The sequence below is a fragment of the Apodemus sylvaticus genome, chromosome 6 (genome assembly GCF_947179515.1).
Source record: "Apodemus sylvaticus chromosome 6, mApoSyl1.1, whole genome shotgun sequence".
Classification (NCBI taxonomy): Eukaryota; Metazoa; Chordata; class Mammalia; order Rodentia; family Muridae; genus Apodemus; species Apodemus sylvaticus.
This window is the reverse complement of record NC_067477.1, coordinates 37,409,818-37,426,415: the sequence shown is the minus strand read 5'-3', so window position 1 is coordinate 37,426,415 and position 16,598 is coordinate 37,409,818. Positions and strand designations below refer to the sequence as shown.

The window sequence follows — 16,598 nt, the reverse complement described above, 5'->3', positions numbered from 1 at the left end:
TTGCCAGTCAGTTACCAGAGACAAACACCACACACTTTCTGGACAGGCACCAAGCCTTCTCACTCTGGGGGAATGTCAGGCCCATGCCAGTGTCTGTGGTGGGGACAGACACTCATCAGGTGTTCCATTTCTACCAGACTAGAGGAACAACAAGAATTACTCCCTTCTAATCCAGCAGAAGCCTCTACCCCAGCGGTGCACTATCAGACCGCTTCTCCAGCCATGACTTCTACTCCCTACACTGCAGACTGTCCAGGAACTAGTCAGCGCAGACCAGAGAGAGCTGATGGCTCTCAGTCTCTCCGCAGTAGCATGCTTCTAACACAGTGGCCCCAATACAGTATAATAAAGTATATGTTTAAAGGCATAACATAAAGTATATGTTGAAAGTATATAAAGTAATATGTTTAAAGGCAGAAATTTATCATCCATTAAAAGAAAAGAAAAAAGAAAGGACACACTACAGGATATAGTCAAATACTAAAGAGCTCCTTAGCTGGAGAAATTGCATATGAAGACATTACATACCGATTCTAACAAGGCGTGTCTGCTGACCTTCAGGGTGACTTTGGAATGAGGTCTCTTAATATGTACCTGCCGAAGCTCTCTCTGGAAAAAGTTCACCTTGTCTTGAAAGGTCTCGGAGCCTCCTGAGGAGCAAGCAGCAAGGTACATCATGGCTTACTGTCAAATGTGCGCTGGAGCACGGCTCTACAGACACACACCCTCGTGGCTCACCACCTTCTCCATCTTACCAATGTTCTTGTGCAAGGAACGGATGAAAGTGGCGGCTAGAATGTTCCTTTCCTTGCAGCTGAGCTCCACGGGAGGCTGAATGCCATCATCCACCACCAGTGTGAGGAGCTTATGAACGGGGTCAGGGCCAAGGTATGAAAACTAGCACAGAAAATGTAGAAGGAAGTGGTTACTTCAGTCTATAAAGCCCTTCCTTCCAACAACGCCTTTCCCGTGCCTACTCTGCTGCACAAACAACAAAAACAAGACAATCCTGTTTGTTCCAAACCCGTACCTGCCAAGAGTACTCATCTCCCTTCTCTTATATATTTATTTAGTGCATGTACATGTGTATGTGTGTAGATGTATGGGCCACATATGAAGATCAGAGGACAGCTTGTGGGCATGGGTTCTCTTCTTTCACCACATGGGTCTGGAAGATTGAATCTGCTCACCAGGCTTGGCAGGCATGTTGAGCTACAGAGCCATCACATCAGCCCTCTGCCAGGGTCCTACAATTCAGTTTTCTGTTTGTCTCTGTCTCTGTTTTAGTGTGCATTCCCATGCTGTCTTCGGGAGTTGGTTCTGCCTTGCTGGATAAATACTCCAGGATGCTTGGCCCTTGAGCTTCCAAGCGAGTCTCCTGTGTGTGCCTCCTGTCCTGCAGTGTGAGTGCTGGACCATGTGCCATCACACTTGCCTTTTTACATGGGTCCTAGGGATCAACTCAGGTGGTTGGGTTTGGACGACAAGTATTTTTACCACTAAGCCATCACTAAGTTTGAAGAGAAACGGCCTTTAAGTAAGGATCAGGCAACACTGCACTTCATCATAAACTGTAAGATGGGGATACAACTATTATTCCAAACTGCCCGAAGGAAGCGATCTCTACAAACAACATATCCAGGTTAAAGTTTAGATTTAGACCCAGAGTAATTAAAAAACAACAAAAAATGAAAAAGACAAAATTTTCAATATATGAGAACATTCCATCTCATAGAATGAGCTCCAGCACACAGGAGACCATGTATAGGCACAGAAGCTGACATCCTTTAAAAGTGGTGCTCAAGACGGGTAACACATTCTGAATTACTATTGGTCATACTGGTAAAGTACCCAGCTCATTACCACACTTCTTGTTAAAAGTTGTATGTTCCTGGCCTTTAATGAGGAGATAACCTTCCCTTTGTTTGGAAGTAAGTCTGCACAGAGAGAGACCGTTCAGAAATACTGAAAGCCCTCAATGACAACGAAGACTGACCATCCCAGAGCCGAGCCTCAGCAGGAGCTTTGACTTACTTTTGTTCCGGGGCATACTCGGAAGGTGTAGAGGCGCCAGGGGATGATTTTCAGGTAGAATTCCTTCACTGAGAATTGCTGAGGGCCAACACAGAAAGTGGGGTGAGTGATGAAGAGGAGTGTCCAGTCTAGGCATAAACAATACAAACACCAAAGCCTTGTCCATGTGATAATTTAGTCAGTACTGCAGTATGTCCATGGAAGGCGGAGTTCAATCCCTAGTGACACCGTAATTCCCCGGGCACATGCTGTCCCAATGCTCTAGTCTGACACTCATTGTAGAATGCCTGCCATTAGGTCTTCACTTTCTGGAGAAAAAACATTTCACCTCAGAACAACCAGGACCCTCTGCCTTGCCCGCTGCTGCCCAGTGACTCACCAGCTACTTATAGCTCCCTATCTACTTGATGCTGCTGGTTTGGTTTGAGACAGGGTTTTACTCCCTAGCCCAGGCTATATTGGGACTCACTAGGCAGCCCAGGCTGCCCTTGATGTCACAGTGACCTTGCTTCAGCTTCCCGAATGCTGAGACTATAGGTGTGAGCTACCATGCCCTGGCTCTTTCTTCCTGACTGAATGGTACTAAGGACTTGGCATGGCTGGGGGATGTGATGGTTGGTCTACGCTTGGCCCAGAGAGTGGCACTACTTGGAAGTGTGGCCTTGTTGGAGTAGGTGTTATCGCTGAGGGTGTGTGCTTTGAGACCCTCGTCCTAACTGCCTAAAAGCCAGTATTCTGCTAGCAGCCTTCATCCTTTAGATGAAGATGTACAACTCCCAGCTTCGCTGCTGCCATGCTCCTGCCTTGAACCTCTGAACCTGTAAGCAGCCACAATTAAATGCTGCCCGTATAAGACTTGCTTTGGTCATGGTTGTCTGTTTACAGCAGTAAAACCCTAACTAAGACAGGGTGACAGGAGGAAGGGACATGTATACATGTGCAGAGAGGCCTGGGGAGAAGTACAGTGGGACTTCATGCAAAAGTTATCTAGATATCTTATCACAACAAGGAAGACCTTTCTTGTGCCATTTTTAAAAGACAATATAATGCAAGATCGATTTATTTTTAAATCTGCTATGTAACTGTTGCCATCTACTGTTCCTTTTTTAGTGCTTACACTGCCCCCCACATGACATAGGCATTAGATTGCCCCTCACATGACATTGGCATGTTCTACCTTAGACTGCCCTTCACACGACACAGGCATGTTCTACCTTAGACTGCCCCTCACACGACACAGGCATGTTCTACCTTAGACTGCCCCTCACACGACACAGGCATGTTCTACCTTAGACTGCTCCTCACACGACACAGGCATGTTCTACCTTAGACTGCTCCTCACACGACATAGGCATGTTCTACCTTAGACTGCTCCTCACATGACATAGGCATGTTCTATCTTAGACTGCCCCTCACATGACATAGGCATGTTCTCCCTTAGACTGCCCCTCACACAACAAAGGCATGTTTTACCTTAGAATGCCCCTCACATGACATAGGCATGTTCTACCTTAGACTGCCCCTCACATGACATAGGCATGTTCTACCTTAGTCCGCCCCTCACATGACATAGGCATGTTCTACCTTAGACTGCCCCTCACATGACATAGGCATGTTTTACCTTAGACTGCCCTTCACACGACAGAGGCATATACTCCCTTGAACTACATTCTCAGACCCTCCATGTCTTCCATGTCTTAAAAACCAATGTCCTTTAAAGAAAACTTCCAACAACACTAAAAACTTTGTCAATTTTAAGAGTAAGTAATTCAATTTTCCACCTCACTCATTACCTCACTGCCATCCCTTCTACTTCACAAGGCTAGATTTTTTTTATATTTATTTACATTTCAAATGATTTCCCCTTTCCTGATCCCCCTTCCTGAAAGTCCCATAAGCTCTCTTCCCTCTCCGTTCCCCAATCAACCCCTTCCCACTTCCTTGTCCTGGTATTCCCCTACACTGCTGCACTGAGCCTTTCCAGGACCAAAGGCCTCTCCTTCCTTCTTCTTGGGCATCATCTGATATGTGAATTGTTTCTTGGGTATTCCGAGCTTCTGGGCTAATATCCACTTATCAGTGACTGCATACCATGTGTGTTCTCTTATGATTGGATCACCTCACTCAAGATGACATTCTCCAGTTCCACCCACTTGCCTAAGAATTTCATGAACTCATTGTTTTTAATAGCTAAGGAGTATTCCATAGTGTAAATATACTACATTTTCTGTATCCATTCCTCTGCTGAAGGACATCTGGGTTCTTTCCAGCTTCTGGCTATTATAAATACGGCTGCTATGAACATAGTGGAGCATGTGTCCTTATTACATGCTGGGGAATCCTCTGGGTATATGCCCAGGAGTGGTATAGTAGGGTCCTCCAGTAGTATCATGCCCAGTTTTCTGAGGAACCGCCAGACCGATTTCCAGAGTGCTTGTACCAGCTTGCAACCCCACCAGCAGTGGAAGAGTATTTCTCTTTCTCCACATACTCGCCAGCACATTTTCTCCTGAGTTTTTGATCTTAGCCATTCTGTAGACCAGCTTGGTCTACAAAGTGAATTCCAGGACAGCCAGGGCTACACAGAGAAACCCTGTCTCGAAAAAATCAAATCTAAAAAAAAAAAAAAAAAAAAAAAAACCAACCAACCAAAAAAAATACTATTAACACAATTACTCTGTAGTACTGCTTGAGGTCGGGGATACTGATCCCCCCCCCCCCCCTGAAGTTCTTTTACTGTTGATAACAATTTTAGCTATCCTGGGTTTTTTGTTATTCCAGATGAATTTGAGAATTGCTCTTTCTAACTCTATGAAGAATTGAGTTGGGATTTTGATGGAGATTGCATTGAATCTGTATATTGTTTTTGGCAAGATGGCCATTTTTACTATATTAATCCTACCAATCCAAGAGCATGGAAGATTTTTCCAACTTCTGAGGTCTTCTTCAATTCTTTATTCAAAAACTTGAAGTTCCTGTCATATAGATCTTTCACTTGTTTGGTTAGAGTTACACCAAGATACTTTATATTGTTTATGGCTATTGTGAAGGGTGTCATTTCCCTAATTTCTTTCTCAGACTGTTTATCCTTTGAATATAGGAAGACTACTGATTTGCCTGAGTTAATTTTATATCCAGCCACTTTGCTGAAATTGTTTATCAGCTGTAGGAGTTCTCTGGTGGAGTTTTTTGGGTGGCTTAAGTATACTATCATATCATCTGCAAATAGTGATAATTTGACTTCTTCCTTTCTAATTTGTATCCCTTTGACCTCCTTTTGTTGTCTAATTGTTCTAGCTAGAACTTCAAGTACTATATTGAATAAATATGGAGAGAGAGGGCAGGAAGGCTAGATTTGTTAGTATTTATTTATATTACACTAGAAAGCACAAGGGCCTCTGAGTTTAAGGCCAGCCTGGTCTACAGAGCAAGTTCCAGGAAAGCCAGGACTGCACAAAGAAATACTTGTCTTGGAGAAAGAAAAGAAAGGAAAAGAACAGAACAGAACAAAACAGAACAGAACAGAACAGAACAGAACAGAACAAGGGAATTTGAAGTCAGTCTTGATCATGAGATTAGGAGCTGTAATAGGATGCTCCAACTGTCTCACTTTTGTGAGGACTGGATAAACATACCGTCAAAAGAAAGCCTCTAAGTTCAAGGCTTGGGACTCACCTTCCTGTGCCTCTGCCAAAACTTCATTACAATCTTCAAGTGGCTTCACATTTTCACAGAATGAAAGATCAAATTGTTTCCATACAGCATAAGGGGCCAACAGTGATTTTTATCCTCACACAAAACAAACCACTTCAGCAGCAGAGGTAGGGACCTGTTCTATGCTAAGAAGCCTCTCTTACTGTCACAGAAACACTACCTGGACATGATCCAGTCCTACTGACACTCAAGACTGTCCCTTTAGAGTGTCTATTACTACATTCTGACCACATACAGACTCGGAGGTGGGAAGGGGGATTTTATTTTAAGGATAATAGAGGCTCCAACCTTTGGTGACACATAGCAGTACACCTTCTTCGGTTTCTTCACCTTCTCAGGGGTGTGGCACTCTGAGGGGGAGTCTTCATCGTCCTCCTCAATAGCAGTGGAGGGACGGCGTTGAGAAGAGGTTGTGTGCATGGGCGGGAGATGCCATGGTGTGCTGGTACAGTTGTTAGCATTGTAAAGGTAAGCCTCAAAGTAAATGCTCACTCCTGACGTGGACACATTGCGTTCAACAATATTCTTCTCATTTTCTGAAATACAAGGAATAAGGTTTGAAATAGGAATTAGGGGAGGGCAAACTGATCTACTGATGGTCATTTAATGTACTACAAGGCAGTTAGGTAAATATGGCTCAAATAACAAATGTTTGTGGGGTGGGTTGGAGAACAGATATATAAAGAGGAAATAGCTAGGAAAAGACCAAGTCACAGCTTTCAACTCACCACTAAGGACAATAATGTCAAATTCGCCATTGTTGATGGGTTGGTTCTGATATGAAATGCAGGCATGGAAGCAACCTCGGGAGTGGAGGGTGAGCCGCAAGAACACCTGGCAAGTCTGCCTGTTGGATGTCACTGACTTCTCAAAGGAGACTTCATTATTCTCTTCTTCTTGAGGACCAAGCTATAGGAGGCAAAGCATGATATCACATATATCTCTTTCTGCTTCACAAAGAGCTTCCCTCTGGCTCCGTTAATCTAAGCCTCACATTTCCTAAAGGGACAGGTACCAGCAGATAAAGCCGAGAAGGCTCAAATGTCAGGGAGAAAAGTTAAGAGGGAGGGTACCAGGAGAGCCCGACTGTCCTGGACAGGGAAGAGAGTAGGTGGGTGGCACTCACCTCACGAATGGCTAAGCTGTAGCTGTGCTCATCTCTCAGGGACATGGAATTGTTGGTTGGGTTGTCATACTCATCTCGGGGCACTATTTGCAGAGTGTGTGGCTGCCCACACGTCAACACCAGAGTAGAAAAATGGCACACAATTTTGGTTTTGGAAGGAACCACCATTCCTGAAACAATCAATGAAGACCAATACAAAGAAGACTCACAGAAATGAACTGTGAAGATGTGGTTTTGCTGTTTTGTCGGAAAATGACTTTGCTTTTCTTGTTATTTTTAACCACTTTCTACACCAAACGAAATGAGAAAGAACTGAGAAGCACAAATACAGCGCTGCAGTCCCTCAGAGAGCCTTGGATGCACACCTTTAATCCTAGCTCTTGGAAGGCAGAGGCAGGTGGATCTCTGTGAGTTCAAGGGCAGCCTGGTCTACATGATGAATTCCAGGACAATCAGTGTTATATAGAATGACCCTATCTCAAAAAAAATTTTTAAAAAGCCAAAAAAAGTGTCAGGAACTGGTGAGATTGGTAAGATCGCTGAACAGTGAGGCACTGTGCAAGCATGGTGACCTACATGACTCCCAGAACACATGAAAAGGTGGAGGAGAGAAAAACACTCCACAAAGCTGTCCTTTAATTGCTATGTGCATACCTGCCATTGTAAGGTGCCCACACTCATATACACACAGAAAATAATAAGAAATAAAATAAGAAATGAACACTGAGAACGGCGAAAGCAAAAAAAAAAAAAAAATCATAGGGCATGAGACAGATACAAATCTAACAAAGCACACATAAGACTGCATCTGGAGCACCATTAATGCTGTGAGCAAAGAAAATACAGAATTTATTTTTTTAAGAATTACATGGCCAGGTGGTGGTGGCATATGTCCTTAATCCCAGCACTTTCGAGGCAGAGGCAGGGAAATTTCTCAGTAGAAGGCCAGCATGGTCTACAGAGTAGGTTCCAAGACAGGGGCTATACTGAGAAACCCTGTCTCAAACAACAACAAAACAAAACAACAACAACAATTTTCATAAACAAATAGAATACATCTGATCATACCTATCCACACACACCCAATCTCTGTCTGCCCATCACCACCACAGGCCCCTCCCAGCTCCACGTTCTCCTCTTTAACCCAGAGTCCAGTCCCTGTGCATGGGTGAGGGCATCCAAATAAGTAAGATACCATGCTTGTGAATTAAAGGATTCAACACAGAGGACCTGCCAACCTACCCATGATGAAACACGGGTTTAACATGGGTTTAATTTTTATTAAACTCTTAGGAAAATATTCACAGAATTAGACAGTATACCAAAATCTGTAGAGGAAGGAAAAGGAACTGGAATTAGCTAAAGCAATTTTGAAAAAGATAAGTGGAGGAGATCATGTGATGTGACAGTAAACAAGGCTCTGATGCTGAGGAGGGGCAGACACATCACCCAGCATTGTCATACAGAGCGTCGAGCAAACCACACACATACACCCACCCGGCTGATTTTGGCAAAGATGTAAAAAATCTATCCATGATGGAAAGACAACTCTCTCTCAAAGAACCTTATCACAAGTGTCACATATAAAAATCAACTAAATATGGAGGGTGACTTTAACATAAAAGTGTAACAAACCAGTGGAGAAAAGTCTTTAGGATCTGGAATTAACCAGAGACCTTTGACATCAAAAGCATGATCATGAAAGGAAAAAAATATGTAGGTGTGTATGTGTTAAGTTTTTCAATATTAAAAAGGGTTTTACACCATGGAAGATCCTAATATGACTAAAAGAGGAGCCGGATTTTAACTGTTGGGCAAGAGACTAGTGCAAGGAATTTATGTCAAGAGGCTCTGAAAGCACAGTGGAAACCCAAAAATTTGTAATTAAAAAATGTGCAAACGAAAAGATATTTTATCAAAGGTGATAACACAGCTGTCAGATGAGAACGTGCAAAGATGTTTATCATCCTTACCTCAGGGAAAGAAATGCAGGTTACGCCCACACTCGTCAGAAGGTCCAAAATAAAAAAGTGACAATATTACAGTGGCAAGGATGTGAAGAAATGGAGCCCAAATGCTATAGCCACTCTGGAAAGACTTTAGCAACTTCTTTCTTAAAAAAACTAAAAATGCAATCATGTCTTGGCAAACATCTTCCAGAGCATTTAAGAAATGGTCTCATTAAAAAAAAACAAAAACAAAAACACCCTATACATGAATGTTAACAGTAGCTTTGTTGATTATAGCTAGGAACAGGGAACAATCAGGATGCCCTTCAGTAGATGAATAGCTAAACAAACATTCATGTTATTGGACAGTACCCACAAAACAGAACCAGGCACTCACACATTTGACAACTTAGACAGATCTCTCGAAAATTCAGCTAGTTGTGAGAGGTTACTTCAAGCACTCTTCAAATAAATTGTGGAGAACTGTGGTTTGGAGCTTTGGTTTTAGATAGGAGCTGTGTATCCCCCATTGGCTAAGGAAGATCTTGAGCTCCTGATCCCCCTGCCTCTATCTCCTGAGTACCAGAATTACAGATGTAGGCATGGGTCACTGTACCTGGTAAAAGTAAAGAAATGGAGCATAGATTCCTGAGTTCTCAGGGAGTCGGAAAGAAGCCTGTGGAGGAGGAAAGATGAGAATAGATACAACAGAGCAGCAGCCCAGGAGGGAGCTATACAATGCCAAAGAGGTTCTGTCCTGTAAAATAACTTTTCCAATTTTACTTTTATTTTATTTGTATGTGTGCTATGCCTGCATGTGTGTGTGAGCACCATGTACATGCCTGGTACTCATAGAGGCTAGAAGAGGTTGTTGATTCCCTGGAACTGGAGCTACAAGATGGCTGTGAGCCACAATCTGAGTACCAGGAACTGAACCTGGGTCCTCAGCCAGTGCTCTGAGCTGCTGCGTCATTTCTTCAGCCCCATGTACCTTAACTGTATTAGTGCCAGAAACCCAGCTGTGATGCTGTACTGTAGCATCATTACACTACAATCTGAAAGATGTGACCACTGAAATACTAGGTAAGGGTATCCCCTATCTCTTATTTATCATGCATGAGAACATAATTCTCAACATAATAAGTTTAATTTAAAACAGAGATGGTGCATAGTCTCTGAAGGTGGACAGTCTCTGAATGAGGCATCCAGGCAGGAGACTGACAATGTGAAAAGAGAGAGCTGGGCACCACTCAAACAGACATTCCAACCATTAGGATTTAACTCCCAAAATTAGCTAATGTCCTATTATTTCTGAGAATACCAAACTAGCCGGTATCTAATGGCATGGTCAAAAAAATGCTAGAAAGGTACAAGTAGACAGGACTCCCAACACTAAACACTGATACCGCAGAACCAAGAGTCAAGAGTCAGAAGTTACAGTTCAGACTTCAGCATCAATGAGGGTTTGTTGTCCGGCACAGAGGCATGACTCGTGGATGCTCTTCAGGATGAAGTAAAATACATACTAACAGTACTTGTGGATTTGGGCCAAGGTGCTTTTACTTAAAAAGGTCTTAAAAAAAAAAAAATCAGAAAAATGTTTCTCCTTTCTGTTCTGCACCCTAGGCAGGGCCTTCGGCACCCATCAGACTGACCTCTCAGTAATTCTATTCCTGGAGAAATGCAAACACAGGCTAGCACAGAGACTCAAACACAGATGCTGGAGAGACCACAAAAGTAATCCTACTTCTCTTATTTGGAAAGAAAACATTACCTCCAAGCCTGCTGATCTGAGTGTGATCCCCAGAACCCACGGATGAAGGAAAGAGCTGATTTTACATGCTGTCCTCTGGCCTCCACATGCATGCTGTGGCCCGGGGGATGCCCCTCCCCCAATAAATAAGTACATAAATGAATCCCGGGTGGGTAGACAGAAACCAGTACACAAATGTTTATAGCTGTCAAGAAGTTACATGGGAAGAAACAACCCCGATGGCCACAGCTTACAAAAAGACAAACAATACACAACATGTTATTAGGCAAGTGAAAGGGGTGAAGGACCAGACAGGATACAACACAGTGGACCTGAAAGGGCCTCGTTAAGTCAGACAACAGTCAAAGGGCCTCAGAGTTTATGATTACACTCACAGAACTGCCCAGAGAAGGCAAATGCACAACGTGTATAGTCTAGGGTTTGGCTAATGGCTCTGGGGTTTCTTGGCATATAATGAAAATCCTCTAGAATGGACTGTGGTGATGCCTGCTGAGCAATAAATTTTAAAAGCATTATATTTAAATTGATGAGATCTGTGACATGTAAGCAAAATCTCAATGTAAGTGGTTTTTGGTTTGTTTTTTTTTAATGAAGAACTGGGAGTCCCGGTCAGAGACAGAGCCCATCCTTAACATGAGGTTATGGATCCTACCATACCCTACCAGGAAAGAAAAGAAAGCATGACAGAGTAAAAGGAGAACCAACAAATGAACCAAGAACCTACCAGGCTGAAAAATTTTGTAGTAGGGACTATAGGCCACATTTAATCCACCAAGCTTCACAGTGATCTCATAGCGCCCAGCCTTGCGCACAGTGAAGGCCACCTTCACAACGTTAGAATTTGGCTCCTGGAGGACTTCCTGGGTCACTGGAATGTCCACTGCTAGTTCAACGTGAGAGATGTGAACCCGCAGTCCCACAGGCCGATGTGCGGGGAAAGGCTGTCCATTCTTATAGAACAACTGCAATGGAGGAGAGGGGTGGGCACTCATTAGTACAGAGAGGGAGAGAACCACTTCCCGCATGACCAGGGTGTGGGGCAGAAGAAGCAGCTGCCCAAGGTCACCTGCTCCTTTCAGTTCTGGTCTTAGGAACACAAGGAGAGGCAAGTTTATATACAGAACAAAGAAAACCACTAAATAATGGACAAGTTCTTTGCCTGTGTAGGGGACAGGGCAGCATATGCTACAAAGTCAAGAAGACGCAGAGAACACTTGAGGTTTCTGAACAGTGAATAGAACTCAGTGTCCCCAGCTCTACTCTACCATCAATGCGAGCCCAACCGTGAAGGCAGCTGACCAGCAGCATGGCATCCAGCATTGGACTGAGGGGAGGAAAGCACCAGGCAAGGGTTGAAGGATTCTGGATCACACACCAAACTTAATGCTACCTAGTGCAGAGTTGCTGCATGGGTTGTAAAGTTCCTTTGTAAAATGCCAGAGAGTAATAAGTATTTATGGCTTATATGAACCACACACAGCTATCCTATCTATGCAAATAAGAAAGCAGCCAAAAGATGAATATGGCTGTGGTCCAACTAAAAGGCAGCTACAATGCCAGGCAGTCATTGTGGCCTATACCTTTAATCCAAATGTCAGAAGCAGGTGGATCTCCATAGGTAAGGCTAGCCTAGTCTACATAGTGAGTTATGGGACAGCCAGAGCTACATAGAGAAATTCTGTCTCAGAAATAACAACAATGAAAAAGGAGAGGTAGCATTTAGAGGAACAGAAAGTGGGCTAGCTTGGGCTTTCAGGCTACATTTACTGTCCTAATCTACATAACTCCTCCCACCTTTCCTTCTACCCAGTTCTTTCTTCCCTGCTCCCTTTTTTAGATAAGGTCACACAAGATAGCCCTGGCCCTGGAACTCATTATGTAGACTAGGCTGGCCCAGAATTAACAGAGATCTGCCAGCTTCTGCTTCCTGAGTGCTGGGATTTTTTGTTTTATTTTGTTTTGAGCCAGAGTCCCATCCAGTTTTGAGAACCCTATGGACACAGGATGACCTTGAACTCATGATCAGAAAAAATTCTGCCTCCCAGGTGCTGGCATCAGAGCAGCGCATCTAACCAGCCACAACACTTTTTTCTTATTTGAAAAAAAATAACATTAGGCTTTACACATCCTCAAAGCTATGTGCCCAGTAAACCAAATGATAGGAAAATTCAAGGCTCTCCAGATATTAACAATTCCCAAGTTGCTGGGAGGGACTGAAAACAAGGGAAAATGTTAACATTCCAGCCTGCACCACAAGACAGCACTGGTCCCTGGAAAGCAAATGACTCAGAACCATGATGGGTATGGAGACAGAAACATTCCCTTACATGCACTCGGAAGGCCATGCTGTGGCCCACCTCATAGGGGTCCTTCCAATCCCAGGACACTTTGCAGGACCGGGGATCCAGGTAATTGCCCCGCACGTAGTCATAAATAGTCCGGTCCCCTCGGCGCTCACGGTCTTCATTCTGAAGAAAGCTGACTACACGTGCGGCAAGCTCAAAGAGGAACTTAATTGTGAAGAAGAATGCAACCACAGACACTATGATTCCACCTACACGAAAGAGAAACACAAAAACCAACATCCAGTTATACATTACAGTGACTACAGAACAGATTAGCCAGCTCTCAAAGCTTAAAGGAGGTCAGAAGTATCTGTGAGATTGTGTGGAAGGGAGGGAGGGAGAGTGGAAGGGAGGGAGGGAGAGAAAAAGGAAGGGAAAGAAGAAGGAAGGAAGGGAGGAAGGGAAGGAAGGAGGGAGGGAGGGAGGGAGGAAGGGAAGGAGGGAGGGAGGGAAGGAGGAAGAAAGGGAAGGAAGGAGGGAGGGAGGGAGGGAGGAAGGGAAGGAGGGAGGGAGGGAAGGAAGGAGGGAGGGAAGGAGGGAGGGAGGAAGCACTGTAGTGCGTAGAGAGGCTTCTAGAGCACAGGCAGGTAACTGTGACCTCGAGGCAAACCCCACACTGCTGGTTCTGTAAATGAAGCCATGCTGGGACATGGCCTCCCCAGTCCTAAACAGACATCTATGACTGCTTGGGCACCACCCAGGTAGAGCTGCCAAAACAGGAGTATCTGTTCACTTGCCTTTTACTAAACAGCCTGCTGACCCTGCTCTGTCAGGAGGCCCAGGCGCGGCCCCATCCACCGTCCACCTTCCGGCTGGGCTGCCCCTCAGCACAGTGAGCTCTTGCTTCCCTCCACTTGGGGGCCTTGTGTTTTCTCATCCACAAGCCCCATCAGTTAGGGATTCCTTCTCTTGGGCCCCCTCAAACTTCTGTGTCTACCAACTTCTTCCTACTTACCTACCTCCCCCTCTTGTTGAGAACTCCTTACAGGCAGATTTTTGCCTGGAGTTGGACTTTACAGTAAACAGTGTCTGGCACAAGCTATAATTACTCAATAAATATTTCCCAAATGAACGACCTCTGCCAACTGTGTGAGGGTGCATTCTGGCACAAGTGGAGGTATTTCTAGCTCCATTTGCAAGGAGAAGGTGAGATAGGGAGGCAAATGAGCACTCGACAACATTAACCAAAAGTCAAAAAAGAAACCTGTTCGATCACATACCAATAACGTAAAACATCAGGTCTCTTCAATGCCAGCAGACAGCCGAGGATCACAGCTGCAACTAGAAAAGAACATCTGTTCAGTGTCTTCCAACTTTCCTTAAAGGCACCTCAGGGTATAAACTAGAGCACATGTCATAAGCCTACCAGCTCTCATCTAGTGGCCTAACACCCCCATCCTCTCTGCCAAGCCTGATAGGGGCCCTATGCCATGTGTCACACAAACAAATAAAGGCTGTGCTACTCTGCCTAAAGGGTTAGGATCTACTGACCATTCTCAGAGTGCCACAAGCAACCACCTGATTTAGTGCTAACTACATATGACATGATACAGCTCTCATCTTCTTAGATTCTGGCTTCCCTCTTCTATGAAGAGTGTGGCTAATTAGTACAAGGAAAGAGGATAATGGAGCTCTTCCCTCATGTTATCTGCCCTCTCAAAGCAATCCAGCTAAATAGAAAGAATGGCTACATAAGTTGAAGATATTTTTACAAGTAAATATGATCATTATGCTAGCATCATGAAACAAAAATGAACTCTGGGTAATCCCAATAATAAATAGTGGGTACAAAGGAGAAGTCATTCATGACATGACCAGATCAGACAAACCGATGGTCCCTAAGGAAGATGACTTCAACAGAAAGCCAAGTTGAGGAAAAACAGGAGGGGATGGAACCTTCCGTCCTAAATGGTGTCCACAAAGTCCAGAGTTTGAGGGGAAATTTTCACAGTTACTCAACTTGTTTCCCCGCCCCCCCTCAATGTGTACATCAGCACCCAGAACTCAGAAACAAGACATCTAAAGATTTCTAGACTCCAACCTTGGAGAGCACAAAACAATCTGAAAAGGGAAAAGGGAAAAGGAAAACAGGCACCTGTGTACTTTTTATATCTGATTGTGCTTCAAGTTTTTATGAGAAAAAGAGGTGACACATGGCTTGAGACGCAAGGACAGGAAAGTGCCTGTCTGTCTCTGACAACTACAACCTTTTCCCCACCATGAGGCAACTGGCAAACAGCAAGCCAGAAACAGGAAGCAAGGGCCAGGGCTATAACTAACTGCACAACCTCTGCGGGTGTGACAATTTTTGCTGCTATAACAAGATTTAGCATTTTCATCTCCTCAGCATGACTTTGGCATAACTCATCTCGGCAATGGCAGCTCTAAAGTCAGAGAGTAACAAATAGTAAAACCCAGAGGGGCAAGGCAGCAGGGCCCTGAGCCTTGAGTTAGATCCATAGGTTCAAACTGTGACACTGGCCAAGCCATCTAATCTCTCTACTGAGAGCCAGTTTTCCTCTCTGTCAAATGGAGAGAATACTCACATGTACTCATTTGGGTGTTATTAGGATTTAATGGGTTAAAATGTTAGCAGAGAACCACACAGAAACACGGGGAGTTTTTAGTCTTCATGCTGTTTATCTATAGAATCAGCATCATAACTTCTTTGCTTCAGAGCTGACAGGAAATTCAGGAACCTCTACTGACCCCAATGCTCTCCAGGGAGAAATGTATTAACAATTACGAAGGACATGATTTCTCATTGGATCAACAAATTATTACCCTTGAAGGGAATTCTTTACACTATTCTAATGTGATGACTGAAAATCTTTATAAGAAGTTAAGAACTTGCATTAAAGCAAGCCATCCAACAAATACTAAGAGCTTCCTGTGTCAGGCACTGGGGGACAGCCTTTGCCTTGCTGAACCTCAGTCATTATTTTTCCCTATTAGATTCTCAATCGAATTATTAGTACTGGCTTTCCCGTCACCTAGACCTTTTCCAGTAAGTCATTTCTATTACCTCTACCACAATCCTCTCACTAATTAATAGCCAGGACCAATGACTACTTTTTCCCAAGTGACTCTCCTCTTCTTAGAACTTATGAGTAAGGCATGAGCTCTGTCACTTGCACACTCACTGGTCTGACCTTTCTAAACCATCCTCTCCGCTAACATCACAGCCCTAAAGCCTTAAGGTCCCAGTTTCCCCAAGGTCACATTCTAAGCCTGTAATCCTCTCATCTCCCTCCCTCTCCTTCCTCCTCACTACCGGCACACAGCCTCCCTGACTGTCATGGGTTCTCTGCCCTGTCTGTCCTGCTCCACCATACACTGCTCTCCTTAGCCACACCTCACATACTCTTTCCTCATTTCCCCTCAGATTCCTGTTATTAAGGTTCAGTGATCAGAACCTTAACACTCACACATATACCCCCTGAATGCCCTGTCTCCATGTCTTTTCAAAAGCCATCTCCTGGTACAGTAAACCTGGTCAAAAGCCATGAGTGAGGTCTCAGACCCCAGCAGAAAAGCTACTACTATAGCTGGGCTAAATGGAAATGTCTTTTAAACTCTTCTAAGGAATGCTTATATTCAGAGGGCACTGCTGTTGTCATTAGTGGTTATTAGAGAACTTTTGCTGGGCAGTGGTG

The 16,598-nt window shown here is 44.1% G+C and overlaps 1 protein-coding gene and 1 long non-coding RNA gene across 4 annotated transcripts in view; both read right to left on the bottom strand.

Moving 5' to 3' along the window:
- The window catches only part of Arel1 (apoptosis resistant E3 ubiquitin protein ligase 1), a 53,340-nt gene that overhangs the window by 11,692 nt on the left and 25,050 nt on the right, over positions 1-16,598 (bottom strand). For all 3 annotated transcript variants that reach the window (XM_052185421.1, XM_052185422.1, XM_052185420.1), the window contains 9 exons: positions 14,163-14,223; positions 12,925-13,151; positions 11,322-11,559; positions 6,875-7,044; positions 6,477-6,657; positions 6,037-6,284; positions 2,035-2,112; positions 756-897; positions 529-650 (listed from right to left, as the gene is read on the bottom strand). In XM_052185421.1, coding sequence (XP_052041381.1) covers positions 529-650; positions 756-897; positions 2,035-2,112; positions 6,037-6,284; positions 6,477-6,657; positions 6,875-7,044; positions 11,322-11,559; positions 12,925-13,151; positions 14,163-14,178 — 1,422 coding nt within the window. In that variant the 5' untranslated portion in view covers positions 14,179-14,223. The remainder of the gene's footprint in view (positions 1-528; positions 651-755; positions 898-2,034; positions 2,113-6,036; positions 6,285-6,476; positions 6,658-6,874; positions 7,045-11,321; positions 11,560-12,924; positions 13,152-14,162; positions 14,224-16,598) is intronic.
- Positions 2,122-4,563, bottom strand: LOC127687149 (uncharacterized). The gene is made up of 3 exons (XR_007978343.1): positions 3,619-4,563; positions 3,545-3,581; positions 2,122-3,507 (listed from the first exon to the last, which is right to left on the bottom strand). It is a non-coding gene; the product is annotated as an uncharacterized LOC127687149 (long non-coding RNA).